Source organism: Gymnoscopelus braueri (genome assembly GCF_963280865.1).
Source record: "Gymnoscopelus braueri genome assembly, chromosome: 2".
Lineage (NCBI taxonomy): Eukaryota > Metazoa > Chordata > Actinopteri > Myctophiformes > Myctophidae > Gymnoscopelus > Gymnoscopelus braueri.
Window position 1 is genome coordinate 28622288 of NC_137604.1, and position 19206 is coordinate 28641493.

Genomic DNA, 19206 nt, shown 5'->3' on the forward strand with positions numbered 1-19206 from the left:
GGCCTACTAAAGTGTAACCTAAAACACAAATAATTCAGCAGCTGCTATTACTTAGCACTCAGTTTCTGTTTTATTGTGTCAGTGTCGCCATCTAGTGGAAGTATTTTCCATGAACAAGAATTAAAGATATTGGTAGCCGTGGACGATGGTCATGTTTCAGGGCTAAGATATTGGATGAAAAACAACCTGGTATAGAAATACTTTTGCAGCACGTGCTCACGAGAACGAGAGTACTAAATGAACAGCATTGCAATTATATTTTTTTATCAGCGGTGGAAAAAACGAGTGGCCATTACGGGGATCGAACCCGCGACCTTCGCGTTATTAGCACGACGCTCTAACCAACTGAGCTAAACGGCCCGACTGTTCACGAATGACATTATGTCGTTATTTAAAAGCAACGTGTATGAAAGTAGACAGTATTCTTTAAGAATGTAGTCATCTTATTTATTTAACTTATCAAAAAGAGCTTACAAACAAAACCAACAGTAAAAAAAAAAACAACAACACACAGTTAACGTTAAAGTGAAAAAACATGCACATTGCACAACGAACGAGCACTATGCCGAATCAACAACAATCAAAGAGCAATAAGTAGTTAAAACACTGACCGAGTATCATCTTGAAGCTGTGAGGGAGGTTATATAAAAGCATGGTTGTGACAAAAAGTACAGTAGTGTGGTGTATTTGTGCGTAGGTGTAGCCTCGATACAAGACTGTCATATATTATATGACTGTCATATATTATATGACAGTCTTGGATGATCTTCAAAATAGTGTTTGCACTTTCTCCCTTTTTGGTCCGTACGTCTACATAAACGTTCAAATTTCAAATGTAAAGTGCTTACCCCATGGCCACGGATGTTATAAGTATGTACGGCTCCTTAGAAGTACCTGTATATTCCGTATTGTTCAATAAAAAGCATGTTAATCCGATTGGTGGCTATTTTATCATGGAGTTATAATGTATCAGTGTGCAATACACCTCCCAACCGATAGGGTCACGTAATTGAAAGTATATGAAAAAAATGGCCACTGATCGGATTAAAATGCTTTTTATTGAATAATACGGAATATAAGGGTACTTCCAAGGAACCGTACATAATTGTAACATCCGTTGCCATGGGGTAGCACTTTATATTTGAAATCTGAACGTTTATGTAGATGTACGGACCAAAAAGGAAGAACGTGCAAACACAATTTTAGGATCATTCAAGACGGTCATGACAGATGACCGTCTTGTGATTCAGGGCTAGTGTGTGTAGCCCCATCTGCCATCTGTGACCTCTCACCTCCCCACGGCCCCACCTCTGTCCAACCTACAGTAGGCGAATGAGTGTGATCACAGATGGGGCTAGTGTAGGTGTAAGACAGTAGGTTGCTGCATTTTGCATTAATATTTAATTATATCATCTCCGTAAGCTTAATTCCCTATGGTCTTCATCAGGCATGAGATGATCAGCTGGGTGATGGCCATCATCTCCTATGCCCTGGAAAAAATATTCTTCACTTTCACAGGCAATGCTGTCACTACCCTCCAAGCAGTCTTTAGATTTGATCTGGTTGAGTTCTGTACTGTCACTGGCGTTACTCTCTGAACTCTCACTGGTATCTTCACTCGTTTCACTGGTGTCATTGCTTTCGCTACTGGAACTTTCACTGCTCTTTGTGGTGTCTGTACTGTCAGAAGAGTCACTGCTGTCTGCACTGTCACTGGTTTCCCCACTGTCTTTGGTCTGGCTCTCAACCAAGGACAGAGTGCTGTTGATCTCGGCTAGAGTGTTGCCTGCCCTTCCAAGAGTGATGGAGGAGTTGTGAGAGGGAGGCTTCTGGGATGGCTTGTTTTCCAGGTGAACTGTCTGACTCTGGATCTCTGTGCTGCTGTTGTCCTCAGCGCTCAGGACCTTGATGACATTCGCATACACATGAATCCAGCCCTGCTGTAATGTAGAATATTGGACATAAATGAACATGGAAAATGACACCTTGTTTTAGCTGCCACCAATGTTAAATTACATTAACGTTTTTTTTTCCTATTTATTTTATGTACTGATCACAGATGACACCTCCTTTGAATATAGTATGTTTTAAAACCATATGAGTGCTATACCCACCCTTCGAACATTCTCCTCACTGCCCAGACTGTTATCTTTAGTTTCACCATGAGAGTCCGTCTGGGGAAATAGAGAGGGAATCACAGTAAGTAAGTTGAAATCAAGATAATACATTTAAAAAGTTGGTAAATAGGCATACACAATAACCAACAATAATCAAGGTATAATTGGTTGCGGTTTGATGAAAAGTCTTACCCCCTCCTCAAGTGACTGGCTGTCAATCTCCTCTGAGGTCTGTTTGGAGCAGGAAGAGACACAGTTTTAGAAAATGTCACAAGATGTTATTTTTCAAGAATGAAGTTAACCACTTTAATCCTGTATACTTTGTAAAAATATAAAAAAAAATGAAAAATAGCACATCTACAAGTGTTAAAATTTTAAATATTGTAGCCAGAGCTGCTATTATGATCACCCACCGTATCCTCTGATGTGGACTCTAAGGATTCTGACTTGGAACTCTGCAAAACAATAACATTTGATAAGACCTCAACCACGTTGTTAGAATACAAGGTGTCACATCATATCTCTAGAGATAGCATGTGATTGAGAAACCAAATGCACTTACTTGGTTTGAGGTATTTTCTTCAGAACTCTACAACACAAACAAGAATAAGCATCCATGAAATTACTCCTAGAAATACTAGCAATATTCTGTAAATCTTCTATGTATTACAAAACTGTCTTTTACCTAGATAGATAATTAGATACTTTATTGATGCCGAAGGACATTCCATTGTTCTGGTAACTCACAGCATGCATGTTACACTTTTACACCTGTAGTAGTGGCATCCTACCTGAAGTTCTGAGGTGTCACTTTCAGATGATTGTGAAGAAGACACACTTAGCGTCTGAAAAAAGAATGGCAACATAAACCATAGTGCTCTTAATTATACCCTGCAATTGGAAACATAAACAACCACCACATCCATTTTACAATCCAGTCATGTCAACCCTTGCCCAGGCAGTCTATTGTTCTGTAAGCATCGACTTTGTAGTAAACAAAGTCGGAGACATGCAAATGCTAGGTTGAGGTTTGGTGCACATACGTGTTCCCACTCCAAAAGTCACCATTTCTCCTTAAATAGGACTGTGTAGGTGGCAGACAGCTTGATTGCAACCAAATGATTTGTGTTTACAGTTTCCATACTGTCTACTGTCTAACGGCACAATCACTCTTCAAAAAACTATACAATTATTGTATTTCTCAAAACACTCACTGTGTTTGTTTCATGCCCGTTTTGTTCCAAAATGACATTGTACAAGATCTGTCAGAAAAGAAAGAGAGACTATTGTCAGAAGGGAGGAAACTATCATAACTAGTATGAAAATTTCATGTAATGATTTAGGCTCAGTGATGGCTTGTGTTGTGTTCTCTGACATGGATTTGATCTACAAATATTCTAAAGGGCATGGTCGATGCTAATTACAATTGATTGATTTTATTATTGGCTGTTTGAGCATTTTTAAGGCACCAATGGTAAAAGCTGTTGTCATACTAAAAAGCATTTGAACTACACTCCAGCCTGGTTCTTACACATTATGTTCATAATCAAACGTGACAGTCACATCATATTAGGACTCCATCACGGCATGCTATTGTGTGAAGAGTCAGTGTAATCCTCATAGAAATGTTGCTGCATCAGTCTGTTACATTTCATGATGTTGTTGGCATTTAATAGTTTTAAGCAGACATTTTAATTCCCATTTTAAATTACTTACTGGATTGGCAAAAACTGCTCCAATCAGGCAAAATGTTATTATAGCAACTTTCATTCTGTAATGACACATAAAAATATGTTAATATTGTACCTGTATAAATAAATATGTAACAAACATTTTGCATATACAGTATAAATATGAATAACAATGTCAAGGTTAAAGGTCAGGGTATAAGTGATATTCTTTTGGTTAAAATAAAGTGTTAAAAGGTTGAAGTACACTATATTCTGAGAGTAATCATTGCTATGGAGTGTTTGCTCAGTAAAAGAGGTCTCCCCGTCTCTCCAGCTCTAGATAATACATTTTCAGGTGGGTTGCCAATTTCAGCCAATCAGGAAAGAGTACCCATTTATCAGCTTCAATGTTCCAGTTCACTTTCAATTTCACTTACTTAATCTGTATCCTGTGAGTTCTCTCTCCTGATTGGATACAATTGGTATCCTAACGGAAATGCATTTTCTGTTTACTAAAGAGCTGGACAGACAGCTGTTACTAAACAAACACTCCATAGCAATGACTATACTATCAGATAGTAGAGCTATGTAACACTAGTTGTAAGACAAAACAATATGTCTTACTCTACCTTTAACAACAGCAATTTTTGAAAAACTATCAGAATAATGCCATACATAGATAGAATTTAGTATGTATTAATGACACACGTAAGCACAAGCAGTATTGTGTTACAAGTAATCAATGAGAGATCAATTACCTTTTCTTCTGCAGAGGTAGAATATGAACAGTGTGAGGTGTCCTTGTGTAGCGTATTGCAGCAAACTGGAGTACAAGGTTCCTATACTATCCCATGCATAGAAGCTCGCTGCTGAGACGATGAGGGCAGGATCTGTGGATGTGTGGTAGGAACTAGAGAGGACTATATATCTAACCTTAATGAAGGCAGTTGCATCATTTCCTCTGAGGTCTAGCCCCATGTTGATGTGAAGGTGTGTTTGTTCTGGAAGCTAAATAAAAAGCACACACTCCGACATGACAATTGCACACACACACACACACACACACACACACACACACACACACACACACACACACACACACACACACACACACACACACACACACACACACACACACACACACACACACACACACACACACACACACACACACACACACACACACACACACACACACACACACACACACACACACACACACACACACACACACACACACACACACACACACACACACACACACACACACACACACACACACACACACAAAACCACATGCAAACACCCATATACAGTTGTTTTATTCGGTAGCTACTTTTGCTCCACCCCCTCGCTGTCTTAAATGAAATATAATTTCGCATGCTTAACCATAGGGTTTGTGGCTGGTTGAAAAAACAATTTCACCCACTCAAAGAGGATGTAGGAAAGGAGGGGTAGGGATAAGGGTTAGATAAGGGTATATGCTTACATCCGGCGGAATGGCTGCAGCTTTATAGTCTGCAAGCATTTTAGACAGTACATGCATGTGTAAACCCCTGTAAAGCCAGAACTAGTACTGTAAGTCAGTGGTTCTCAAAGTGGGGTCTGGGGACCCCCAGGGGCCCTTGAGTGGGTTCCAGGGGGTACCCAACAAAATGTGTTAATGTTGCATCAAAATCAGTTCAACCACTTTGACCATATTTTATACCTCTCTCTGTATACAATTGGGAATAATCCAGAATATGGAATAATCAGCAAATGTTATGAGGGTCCCTGGCACAAAATCTTACACGGCCAAATCCGTATCAATTTGGGGGTCTTTGACGTGAAAACGTTTGAGAACTCTTGCAGTAAGTAACTAAAATCTCATGGTATAATCTTTGTGTTTTGCTTCGTACAGTTTTTCACCTCTGGTCATACAGCAGAATCTTTATAGTTTTACCCAGGCTTCATGCAAAGATTTCCTTGTCTGGCCTTCTGTTGCTCTCTTGTTTTGATCTCCTTCCCACCTGCCCCCCACCCTCTTCTTCTCCCCCCCCTCTTCTTTCTATGGAAACTAACGTTGCGATGGGAACGATGTACAAAAAAGAATTTCACCCACTTTTTTACCTTGTAAACCTGTGATGTGACAATAAAACTGATTCTGATTCTGATTCTGATTCTGATTCTGATTTCCCCCTTCACTGCGGTAGCACCCACAATGTTTGTTTTCCATATTGCAGCACCTCTTAAGCATTCCCAGCAGTTAATTCCTATGCTCAAAGGCAGATCCTCATTTGTTGTTTACTTTAGGTACAGGGGAGAACTTTAGAAAATTGCTAAAACTATAGAAAACAGTAAATGAAAAAAAAAATAACACTCATCTTTTGTTTACTTTAATTACAAGCTAAAATATAAACCTTGGTTGTAAAAAAACAAAGTTGTCCTTTAAGGTTGCATGCAAACCAATACCTGACTTTCTTTAATTCAACCAAAGCACGACTTTTGCAATATATTAGGGATCCATATGCTTCATGTTCAAGTCCTTGTATATTAGGTTCATATTAGAGTAGAGAGTAAGTAATTTGCTGCTTTACCCCTCCCAAATGTTTGAGCTTGTTTCCTGGATGTCCATATTTGGGCAAGTCTAAAATAAGTCTGTGGAATTCCTTGTTTGACCTCACTATAGCGTTGTTAATTACAAGTATGAAAACGGAACATGTAATTAGACCAAATGTATGCCAGTCTGGAGCTGTTCAAGAAACCACAGCTACCAGCCATTGTAACATCATGCTGGTTTAAAACAGGGAGGAGTGAGGCTAGAGATGATTGATGTTGGGTAAAAATGTCTGCTCTTTTGTCCAAAGGTTACTGTAGTCTAAGATGTACAGTAGTAGTAGAGGATTCGAATGTGCATATTGCTGACTCTGTCCAATTGACTGTTATTGTCAGATCACTAGTCTCACAACCTATATAAGATAACAAAGTGATTGGTCGATATCTGTGTTGTAATAACATCAGTTACCGTTAAATTAATGTAATCATTGGGGCATGAGAACCTTAGAGGTTGTGTGTTATCATATAACTTTCTTGTTTATTGTGCAATCAAAACGAAAAGTTGTTGTTGTAATGTTTAAAGATGGGGGATATATATATATTTTAGTTTGAGCTCTATATTCTGATAGTAATCATTGCTATAGAGTGTCTGTTCAGTAACAGCGGTCTACCCGTCTCTCCAGCTTTTTAGCAAACAAAAAATACTTTTTCAGGTGGGTTGCCAATTTTGTCCAATTAAGGGAGAGTACCCATTTATCAGCTTCAATTTGATAGTTTTCTAATTCCAATTTTGTCTGCAATTTTGTTTTGTTTCATCACTTCCAATTTCACTTGTTTATCTTGTATCCTGTATGATAGGGCATCTCAAACTTTTAACATTTCAAGGACCCCCAATTTGGCATACATTAGGCCATGAGAGTTCTGAGAGTATACAAATGCATACTGTACACAAATGCACACTCTCAAAGTTAGAGACCTGTAAGTTCCTAATTATCAATCATATAGGTGGGGAACCCTGGGGGTCCCCGGACCCCACTTGGAGAACCACTGCTGCATTAGTTAGTTCTCTCTCCCGATTTGAGGACCTGACTGGAAGGATGGGTAGACCCATGTTACTGAGCAAACACATATAGCAATCATTACTTTCAGGATATAGAGCTATTTAACATAAAAAGTCACTTTACACCACCTTTAAGTGAAGTTGGTTATGGTTAAATTGTAATTAGCTTAGTCCTAGTCCTAGTCTAGTTCTGGTCACAAGGCCCTCATTGGAAACAAGTCCGCAAGGACTTTTATGAACGGACCTGTTAGACAAAGTATTTTAAATGTAACTGTGCTGTTTTACATTTTTTGCCTAATAAAATATTCAATCAATCAATCAATCAATCAATCAATCAATCAAAGTGTTTGAATTGGCAGAAAGAGGACTTCCACAAGTTTCCGAAATTTTAGAACTTTCCCTGAGGGAAGAAAGCATCCATCCATCCATCCATCCATCCATTTCAGATATAATGGCTTCAGAAGTCATAACTGAAAAGGAGACTTGTCATAGACTGACATCTAGTGGCAAAAATAAGCCAAACATAATTTCAATTAGACAAATCATGTTTTCAGTTTTATGTGTGTGTGTGTGTGTGTGTGTGTGTGTGTGTGTGTGTGTGTGTGTGTGTGTGCGCGCGTGCGTGCGTGCGTGCGTGCGTGCGTGCGTGCGTGCGTGTGTATACATGTATATATCATGTATACCCAACACGTGTATACCGAATACAGTATGCTGTTTATACGTACAGTATGTGTGTATATTTAACTTTATATAACTTTTGTTAATTTTGTTAATAAATTGTTTGTCATCGTTTATTTATTTATTTTCAAATGTTATTGGTTAGAGGCACCCCCTGTCTCTCTGTGAACAGGGACCCTCCCATATCCCAGGAAAGCTGTTGATACAACAGACCTCAAATGTGTGTGTGTGTGTGTGTGTGTGTGTGTGTGTGTGTGTGTGTGTGTGTGTGTGTGTGTGTGTGTGTGTGTGTGTGTGTGTGTGTGTGTGTGTGTGTGTGTGTGTGTGTATGTGTGTGTCCAGCATGCTAGTGTGTGGACAGTGTGTGTGCTGTCTTGAATAAGAAAGGACATCTTCTCATCTAGAACACGTACATGTATTGATATTTCTGTGGGATTCTCAGTTCTGTTGCAACTCCCGACCTCAGGTAAAGTTTTTATCATGAGACTTTTAAGCTTATTTTGAAAGGACAGTACTTGATGACAAAAAATGTGTTCTTGACATTCCTTTTAGTATTTTAGTAGTATGTATTGGAATCTGAGTGGTTTGTGTCATAATAACAATTACAGTACAATTATATGTATAATTATTTTGTAATGTAAACATTGCTCTATTGATCCATATTGACTTTTATATCAGCATTATTTCTGTACGCATTACAAAGTGCTGTAAATATACTTCATGTATTGCATATCCCCAAATATCGCTGCAGATTTGACACATTAAAGGTGTCTCAATGAAGATTGTAAGAATGTTTTATATACTGAATAGAACACAATACATTGATGGTTGCAAAATTCCAATTTTAATCTCAATATATAATGTGTTCATCAAATGTGTTATTTTTGGTAACATGTTACTGGTGAAATTAACGTTAATTATAAGAAATAAATATAATAAATATGAATAGAATGGTCAATGCAATCAAGTTGTAGTGATGTATTATTATTTGGGGAGGCATTCTCATTCCCCACCCCTTGCATATACACCCCTTCGGGATCCACATGGTCTATTGTCCCGCTGGACGGGTCCAGTAATGTGGGCTTTGTCTCCATCCAGTGAGACAAAAACGTTGTGGACTTAGTCAACTTTTTCCAGTCTGGTAGCCTCTAATGTTGACTTTAGCCTGCCGGTTCTGAATGTGACTTTTGAGGGGGGGGCAAGTCTCATCGGCATGTAACCGTGGCAACGGGGCAGGATAATCCCACGGCCCTCCTGGTCATGACTGTGCTGGCAGCATACAGATGCACTGAACTACTTCCACTTTGAAATGTGTGTCAAGTTCACATCTTGTTTGTGACCAGTTAGATCAGTGGTTCTCAAACTGTGTCATGCCAAGGACCCCCAAATTGATATGTATTTGGCCGCGGACCCCCATCTGAAAAGGTTTTGTGCCAGGGACACGCCCCCGGAAGAGAATATTTATGTTTAAAAGTTCAAAAGTTTCCAAACATTTCTCAAAAATAGCAGATGTACAAGCTCGCAGCACGGCGTATAAATAATAAAACGTATAAATGGATAAAGTGCTTAAAATGATTGTGTTGCTGTATTAATACATTTTGCTGGGGACCCCCTGGAACCCCTCCAAGGACCCCTGGGGGTCCCTGGACCCCACTTTTTGAGAACCAAAGAGGTTTAGAAGTTTGTTAAGAAGTTTGTTGTTTTCTTTACCAGTGACTGGTGCTACACTAATGACTGTGTACTATGTCTCCTGGAGTCCTTCATGTGTTCAAAGTTATATCATTATCTTCATATTATATTATTTTACCACTTACTTATGCAATATGATTACACTTTTGTTCTGTTATCAACATTTTAATGTTAATGTCACAGGTATGAGGGCCAACGTCGTATTTATTTGGTTATTGGCATCAACATTTGCTTTGTCTGTAAGTAATACATTTTTCTTTATGTTTTGTCAAGTAGAATGTCTATAATGAGAGAAAAAAATTTCAATTTCTCATTACAGTATATGTAAAGGATTTTTCTACTTATACCCAGGTAAAAAGTAAACCACAGGGCAAACACAAGACCTCAGACACAGCCAATGAGAAGGTACAGTGAAACACTAAATTGTTTAAAATGCATCACATCGGTGTTCACGTGTAGTTGTAGATGTATTAAACGAATGCCTGTCCTCTCTCCTGATTAAGGATGTGCGCCCAGAGGAGGCCAATGAGGGACAGGTGTTGCCGACCTTCATCACATTTGAGGCCAGCAGCCAGGAGCAAGAGGATGAGGAAATGAGCTCGGAGGACAATGCCAATGCTCACACTGACAAGGCGGATGGCGTTTTGGAGGGGTCTGAAAGGAATGACAAAAGCACCCCAGTCTTACTGAGTGAGGAAGAGCTGGTAGATCTCCTTAAAGAAGAGTTGAAAGAGTCAGAAGAGGCGGAAGAGTCCGTAGAGGAAGAAGAGTCGGTAGAGGAAGAAGAGTCGGTAGAGGACGAAGAGTCGGAAGAGGGAGGAGAGAAGGAAGATGAGGGAAAGATGCAGTCCGAGGAGGCCGGTGACATAATCGAGAGCGAGGCAGCCGAGCAGGAGGAGAGAGACGTGGAGGAGATCTCTGAAGAGGAAGATACAAAGCTGTCAGATGAGGTGGAGGAGGAGATGGAGGAAGAGAACGAGAAAGAAACAGAGAAAGAAGAAAGGGAGGTTGGGGAGGAGGTGAAGTCGGTCGAGGCAAGTGAGGGAGACTCTGTCAACATAGCAGAAGAGTCAGGGGTCCAGGAGGAAACCGATGGCAGCACAGGGTCTGAGATCCCTGCTGACCTCGACTACGCTGCTGATAGCGACGGCTCACAGCCTCCTCAGACCGAACCCAAAGCTGATGACGCCCGCCTTCTCTCAAAGACAGATGCTGCAGATGTTAAAGAGGAGGATGAGCTGACCAGTGAGAAAGCTGCAGCTGCAGCCGCCGATGACTATGAACAAGACTTTCAAAACACAGAAGCATCCGAAAGTGTTGAAGAAGTAGCCGATCAGGGCAACGACAAGGGCGAAGGTTCCCCGGCCGAAACCAAGTCCGAATCTGACTTCCAGGAGCCAAAGAGCAGCGTGGAGCTTGGAGGGGCACGGCTTGCTGGAAAGGAGGACGTGGCGAAAGAAGAGAACGGCAATAACGACAGTGCCAGCCACGCCAAAGGAAAGAAAAGAAAACATAAGAAGAACCAGAGGGTGAGGAAGCACCCTATGCAGAGGGATGAAGGCCAACAAGGACGTGGACGGATTCAAGAGGACACCGAGGGCAGCAACATTGACAACACTGTCCACAAGGCTAAGAGGAGAAGGGCAGGAAAATGGGTACTGTACACACAGTTTAACCCATTAAGCCCTGAGGTTCTGATTCTACAAAATGTCTTCTAAATCCTAACTGTTTTCTGAAAAACTTATGTTGCTATATATCAGTGGTTCTCAAACTTTTTCATGTCAAGGACGCCCAAAATTATGTTTTTGGCCGCCGCCAACCCCCATCTCAAAATATTTTGTTCCAGGGACCCTCCAGAAGCAAAGATTTGAGTTACAAATGTTCGCTTTAAAAATATATATTTATTCAAAGATTTGCACACATTTTCCAGATAAAAAAAAAATAGCAGATCTACAAGCTCGTAGCGCGGCACTCGGTGCTGCGCTACGAGCTTGTTTATTCGCTATTTTTGAATAGCCAAAGAAATCTAAAATGACACAGATGCTTTTCCCTGTCTTAATGGCTTAAACTATTACTTCTTCCAATGCTGTTAATGGACAGACAGGCAGTATTACTAATGCTTTAGTATCACAGTTGGATGTACCTTCACTGATTTGACTTTTCATTATCTTACATCTTTCCTGCAGTATGTTGTTTTATCCACATTGACTTCTGACCCTGTGATTTCCTGTCTGTAATTCCAGGCTACTTTAGTGGGCATGAATCCAGTTCAAATTAGAGCAACGGTGGATCTCTATCCCAGCACCAGACCCTCTCTTGTTGGAGGCATACATCGCCCAGAAGCCCCTGCTGGTTAGTGTCTTGTCAAGTCAGCAGTTGCAGTAGCAGCCATGTTCCCCACCATGATAACAACCACCGAAAACCTCCTCAGTGACCCGGCAATCTCCCTGGGGAATCTGCTGACTGGATCATTTAAGCTAGAAATCCCATGTGAACAGTGACACTCTGCTTCACCGTCAATCCCTAAACACAACCCTGCAGGCTTAAGGAATCTATGAAAGAGATCAGGTTGAATTTAGGCACTGTACAAACCTAAATGCTGATGGAATGTAGGGGCTGCTGTGCACTGCTTATGTACTCTCATCCCGCTTATATACTCTCATCCCATTGAAAACAGCATAGTTAATGGTTGTGCACAGAATCCATTGTATGAACATTACACCAGTGTCGATAGCGCTGCAGAGCACAGTAAAAACTAGATAAAGTGCTCCTCGGAGCACAGGTCTCCGCCAGGGCAGGTCGGTTAGTGTGGGCCAGCAATGTTCGGAATTCTCCAATAAGGCTGGAATGTGAAAAATCGGACGGATCGGTCTTGACTAAAGAGATTATATGTACCGATTTGTGTGATGTTTGGACAACATTTGTAGTACCATCTAAATAAAAGTAGGCCTATAAATTTTTTGTGTGCAAAAATCGGCCTATATCGGCGCTATAATAGGGCAATGTTGAAAGGGTGCCATTTGTTCCTCAACGTAGTGCAAATGTGCTTGCAAAGTTTAACCGCAATCGGACTCTGCATTCATGATTTGCGGCATTTTGTTCAAAACGGGCCACTCCTGCAAACTTTAGATGTCAATCTTAGCCTATCAGGATGTAATATGAAAAATCTAACGGATCCGTCTTGATCGGTCGGCCTCCTGGTCGGCCTCCTGGTGGCGCTATAAAAGGCAGATGTGAAATATGCAGGGCAAAGGTTTTTCCTTGGCCTCTAGGGAGTGCACATACAAAGTTTTACAGAGATCGGTGCAGCTACAGGTAAAAAGTAAAACACGAATCGGCCTGTTATAGCGCCACCATGAGGCTAATTTGAACATTTTAAAGTGGCAATTCTTCCTCGGCCTAGTGAGAATGTGTGCAAAACATAGTCTCGGCCATGCCTTTGGGCCAGGCGGAGACAATTATGCTGTACGAGCCATGGTTATATTATGATACTAATACTGTACATATATTTTACCTTTTCTTCTAGACCCTTGTGACAACTTCCGCTGTAAACGTGGAAAGACCTGTAAACTAGATGAGAACAACAAGCCTTCTTGTGTGTGTCGGCAGCCATCAGAATGCCCCCCTAGCGTGAATGAATTTGATAACGTACGTATACAAATTCACTTAATGACTGCCATGATGGAAATGTGTACACAGTACATTTATTGTGTGGTGTTTTTATTTTCGCAATCTTCCACCGTTACAGGTCTGCGGGACGGACAACAACACATATGACACTTCGTGCGAGCTCTTTGCAACTAAATGCAACCTGGAAGGAACCAAGAAAGGGCACAGACTTCACCTGGACTACACTGGGCCATGCAAATGTAATGCCTGATTCATACTTAGTCGCACGTGGTCACAGCACTGCTAGATCTTTGGGCCCTGATGCCAATGTTATGACCGATATTTTGTCAAAAATATAGCTTTATATAGTGTATATACTATATTACACACGCACGCACGCACGCACGCACGCACGCACGCACGCACGCACGCACGCACGCACGCACGCACGCACGCACGCACGCACGCACGCACGCACGCACGCACGCACGCACGCACGCACGCACGCACGCACACACACACACACACACACACACACACACACACACACACACACACACACACACACACACACACACACACACACACACACACAGTATGCTGTACTATGTGATATGTACAATGTTGTGCAGAGTGTGCAGATAATTTTTGTCATGGACTCATTCTTTCATCCGCCACCTGGCCTACTTTCTACTTATGTTTTGTATGTGCAGTTGTGCACACACGCACAAGCACAAGCACGCGCACACACAAACACATGCGCACACACCACAGACACACACACACACACACACACACACACACACACACACACACACACACACACACACACACACACACACACACACACACACACACACACACACACACACACACACACACACACACACACACACACCACTCTGATGCTTTCTCTCTTTCACAGTCATAGCCCCATGTCTGGACACTGAGCTGATCCAGTTCCCTCTGCGTATGAGGGACTGGTTGAAGAATGTACTGCTGCAGCTCTATGAACATGATTCCATGACCCCTGGCTTCCTCACCTCCAAACAACGTGTCAGAGTAAGATACAGTACACACTATATAAGAAGCAACTAATTATCATCTTACAAATCCATAACAAATAAATAACATATGACCTATATCATTTTAGCTATCAAAGGCCCAGTCGGAGCAGCGGAGACATATTTTTATTCTCTGCGTGATTGCCTCAGTTCTTGATAGAAGAACTAATAGACAACAGAGATGATTTAAACTGAATTTGCTGTATTTGCTTATGTTGTATAATATATTCATGTTGGCAATGTTTGTAAATATTGGAGTAAAAGAGACCTACATTTTGTTTTATAATTGGCTAACAAATCCCATATAGCATATTTTCCATCTACAAACAAACGCCAAGAATGTCTGTGAATATAACCCTAATTTAAAGGATCAAACAATCCCGGATTGGGCCTTTAAGGATCACATTGTAGTACTTCTTTGTCTTTTTTATGTAACAATTGTCTTTATCCAATCAGACTGAAACTTTATTCATAGCGGATTTCAGTTTGATCAAATATGGGTTTAACCTGCTCTGTGTAGACCATCAACCATTAATGGCATGAGCCTATATATTCCACACCTGAAGGTAAGAAAGATCTATGAGAGTGAGAGGCGTCTTCATGCTGGTGACCACACTCTGGAGCTCCTCGCACAGGACTTTGAGAAGAACTACAACATGTACATCTACCCTGTGCACTGGCAATTTGCCCAGATAGACCAGCACCCTCCCGACAGGTACACTTTAGACATAGTTTCCCTATACTTACAGTAGGCCGTGTATTTATATTTGAAAGGGAATTTAATAAATGGTAAAATTTGTGAGGTATGAGCGTGTGAGTGTGGAAGGTGATTTGAAAGTATTCAAATCACCGTCCACACTCACACGCTCATTAATGTCTCTGTCATGCAGGTCCCTGTCCCATTCAGAGCTGGCCCCGCTCAGGGTCCCTCTGGTGCCGATGGAACACTGCACCTCCCGCTTCTTCCAGGAGTGCGACGCTGACAAGGACAAGCAAGTGTCCTTCAAGGAGTGGACTCAGTGCTTTGGTATCAAGGATGGTAAGGATGTCAAAATGGGACCAAGCCATGCAGCAACATATAGGATGTGTGTGAAATGTTGTGAAAAGAGGGTACCACTTAATTAGGATTGTCTACACCAAGCAAGCACTATAACAATATATAACAACAATATATATATATATATAAATATATTGTTTTAAAAATCGTTCTAACTCAAGTGGATGGTAGAGTCATACTTACATAGTTATACTGCTTAGTGTGCATGGCCCTTAATACCATTTGGGTTTTGAAAGATAGTCAGAGATTGATTTAGCTTGAAAAAACTAAATATCTGATGTCAGTTAAGATAGTAAGTAAGTAAACAACAAATAAAAAGTCAAACTAAAACAATAACAAATGTTTTGTTCTGTATATTTTAGTTCAATTATACCCCCCTCTGCCCACCACTATACTGTAGGCTACTTTGTAACAATTGGTGATATGTCTCTCCAGTGACAATGTAGAATTTGTTTAACCACTTTAACCCTGGGGCCCCTATTGTTATTATAGGAGAAAATGTTAACAAAGACTTTCACACACTTTCACAAAGATTTTACAACGTTCACAATGCATCGCACCCACCGTGACCCGTTGGGAGCTTGTAGATCAGCTCTCTTCACTGCACAACATTATTGTGGGACAAAGAAAATATGGCTTAAGTGGTTAAATGTTTGACAAAATGTGATGAGTTCAGATGACCCCTTCAATCCCTCTTATTTATTGTCTCAACAGAGGACATGGATGTCAACCTACTGTTCTGATTCCAACTCTCTACCTCATCTACTGTGGAATACTGCTCCAACAAATGATAGAAGCATAAAGGAGGCAGTTCTGCACATTTCAACTATGTCAACAGGCACTCTGAAAAGTACAAATAAAAGAGAATCATTGTACTTCCTACCACATAGTGATACACGGATGAGGGACACATCTCCCATACTGTAGCTATTTGTAGTTTTATACAAAAACTGTTTTCTGAATGCATTCCAAAAAGGGGAAATGTTTACAAGAGATCATTATGGCAGAGAAAAACACATTTTCAAGGGGCAGAAAATAAATGTGATAAGTATATTAGAATGCTTTAGGACAGAATGTCTTTCCACTTTTAAAGTCAAGCTTAAATAGAAAAGTTAATATCCTTGTAGAGTTGTTATTCTAGCAAATGTGAAAACACTGTCCTGTTTACCAGTTTTTCAAGTGGTGGTGAGTGGTGTAAATGTTTGTCGCTGTTCACATGTTTGATGCTTCATAACAGTTCTAATTAAAGCTTTTTGGACCACAATGGACCTCATAGTCTTCACACAGAATATTACATTGTTAGCAATTTATAATGATACCTGCTCCATTTATTTTGTGATTCTTTACAACTAGATAAAACCTGCACTGGGAAACACCAGAGAGCCCTAAGACCAAACTTTTATTTAGATGGTGATTTTACTTTAGTGACCATTACATCAAGAGGTGACATCGGCACCCTACAAACCTAGGTGATGAGAATTCTAGCCACTGACTCCTGGGTATCGGTTACTGGTTTGCCAGATAATCCTGAATAATGGACCTCTGTATGGTGTAAGGAAGCAGAAAATAGCAAGCCAACATGGTCAAGATGATTACAGTGACCTGTGTTGAGATCAAGCACTTGACTCTGATTGGAGCTCGCTGGGTGAACATGGAAGCAGAGTTTCTCTATATAAGCAAAGAATGAAGGAGGAATGTCAGGTTTCAACCGACTCCTGTGTCACTGAGCAAAAACAGAATGTTTTGCATACTCTGGATAGTCTTTCAGGCCTTGGCATTCGTGGCTGAAGGTGGGTCTTCAGAGAGTGCTGAGGCTGCTGCCAAAGCTGCAGCAAATAATGCTGCCACTGCCGGTGCCGCTGCCGGAGCAGCTGGTATCAATGCCAACCATGCGGGTCAAAACGGGGCTCAACAGAATGGTCAAGTCTTTTTAGCAAAGGTAGTGCAAGCTGGCGGGTCATTTATCATCCAACCATTTGGGGCCCCCATTGAGCAGCCTGCCGTGCAGCAGGTGGTTCCCGGTGGATCACTTCAACAGGGTGGGACAATTTTTGTGGCGCAAGCAGGAGGAGCCAATGTTATTCCACAGCAACAGGGACAGTTGGCTCAGTCTACCAATGCCGGGTCAGTGTTACCATTGCAGTTGGGTCAGTCCGCCAATGGTGGGTTCCCATTACTAACCATTCTGCCACAGACAAATGCAATAGGAAGCCCTCAGAATCCATTTCTTTTCAATCCATTTTCTGGACAACAAGTGCAGCTGATTCCACTGAATGGAGTGAACAACCAGCAGCAGTTGGCTGGGCAGGAAACTGTGAGAATCAGAATCAAGCGTTCACTGGCGGCGCGCCTCAGAAGAACACAGCCTACTGGGAAACCACTGACGACTGCTGGAGAGAAGGAAGAGGAATGTTCTGGAGCCGGAGAAGAAGCCGAACAGATGAGCACTTAATGCTCTCAAACAACATGTCAATGTTACATGATTGCCTCTTACATCCTGATCTGATGTCTTAACTGGTTGTTCATGTTTCAAAGTTGAATTTTAGCTTCATGAGTCAATGTAATTGTAACACAAATAATGAATAAAGTATAAAACTGATTTTTTTGTCCATTGTGAAATTGATCTTTTTTATATTTAATGGATGCGCAAAATACAATCCTTGATGACTGGGTGGTATAATGATAGTAATAATAGTAATAATAATAATAACAATAACAATAATAACAGAGTTATTATTATGAATATTATAATTACCCCAGCCATCTGGACGTGCTGGGGTAGGGCATTCCATAGGCCCTCATTGGAAACAAGTCCGCAAGGACTTTTATGAACGGACCTGTTAGACAAAGTATTTTAAATATAACTGTGCTGTTTTACATTTTTTGCCTAATAAAATATTCAATCAATCAATCAATAGGGGCAACAACACTAAAATAAAGTTATGGTTCTCAGAGAACTATTCTGAGCAATGTTATCAGTCCAACAATTGTAGAGTGTTTCTGAGAGGTACCAATGTTTTTCTCAATGCCTTATAACAAAACTAAAAACTAAAAAACTTCATTAATACTTAACAATAATAGAATAATATAATTCTAAATTGTCTGTTGGCCAATATATTTCACTGCACATACTTGCATGAGCACATGAAAAATAAATCTTATTTAATCTTGAAATAATAACAGATTATTGGTGGCTGACAGAGAGAGAGAGAGAGAGAGAGAGAGAGAGAGAGAGAGAGAGAGAGAGAGAGAGAGAGAGAGAGAGAGAGAGAGAGAGAGAGAGAGAGGAAGGCCCTTGTGATATAAGTAAGTTGTAAAAAGGGACACAGATTTAGAAACTTAGTTATGATTTGACATGCTATCACATCACAGTACATTGGACAAACAGATGCCTTGCTTCCCAATTCAAACCCTGTCCACACTAATAATTTAGTGTACTATTAAAAGTTTAAGACACAGGGGAAAAGCATTATAACTAGAATTCAATACATGAGCTATAAGACCAATTCATTTCAAGATCAATTCATGTGAGCACTGCTGTTTTGATTTTAGCCAGAATGTGAGCCCTCTATTAAAATCTTTAGTTTTAGATCAGTGGGTAGAACATTCCTGGGTTTCCCCTCCTTTCCCATAAAGAAAGTCTGACCAAATGAGGTCTGGTACATTAAGAGAAGACAATCACCATTGTTGGAAGCTCATGTAGGCTAGTTGCTTTACCAGAGCTCTG

General features: G+C 40.7%; 2 protein-coding genes across 4 annotated transcripts; one reads left to right on the forward strand and one right to left on the reverse strand.

Moving 5' to 3' along the window:
• Positions 1-428: 428 nt before the first annotated feature.
• Positions 429-4678, reverse strand: LOC308077455 (uncharacterized protein). 3 transcript variants are annotated; one of them, XM_080418140.1, is made up of 9 exons: positions 4546-4678; positions 3834-3888; positions 3332-3379; positions 2909-2962; positions 2680-2706; positions 2531-2572; positions 2310-2348; positions 2115-2174; positions 429-1937 (listed from the first exon to the last, which is right to left on the reverse strand). In XM_080418140.1, exons 2-9 carry the CDS (start codon positions 3885-3887, stop codon positions 1410-1412), a joined length of 852 nt encoding a protein of 283 aa, XP_080274266.1. In that variant the 5' UTR covers position 3888; positions 4546-4678; the 3' UTR covers positions 429-1409. The 3 variants fall into 3 exon arrangements, with proteins under 3 accessions (XP_080274266.1, XP_080274265.1, XP_080274267.1); XM_080418139.1 differs by having other exon boundaries at positions 429-1940; XM_080418141.1 differs by lacking the exon at positions 3332-3379 and having other exon boundaries at positions 429-1940.
• Positions 4679-9923: 5245 nt separating this feature from the next.
• Positions 9924-16276, forward strand: sparcl1 (SPARC-like 1; the record flags this gene model as incomplete). The annotated part of the gene is made up of 10 exons (XM_080441911.1): positions 9924-9932; positions 10101-10154; positions 10253-11404; positions 11993-12101; positions 13276-13397; positions 13498-13618; positions 14284-14420; positions 14989-15137; positions 15313-15461; positions 16194-16276. 10 exons carry the CDS (start codon positions 9924-9926, stop codon positions 16220-16222), a joined length of 2031 nt encoding a protein of 676 aa, XP_080298037.1. The 3' UTR covers positions 16223-16276.
• Between the last annotated feature and the right edge of the window lie 2930 nt (positions 16277-19206).

Excerpts from the sequence above, each read along its gene's own strand:
- LOC308077455 (XM_080418139.1), bottom strand. The coding sequence starts at position 3,887 with ATGAAAGTTGCTATAATAACATTTTGCCTGATTGGAGCAGTTTTTGCC. Across the intron at positions 3,380-3,833 it reads GAGCAGTTTTTGCCAATCCA|ATCTTGTACAATGTCATTTT; the intron begins GTAAGTAATTTA and ends CTTTTCTGACAG. Across the intron at positions 2,175-2,309 it reads GCCAGTCACTTGAGGAGGGG|ACGGACTCTCATGGTGAAAC; the intron begins GTAAGACTTTTC and ends CTATTTCCCCAG.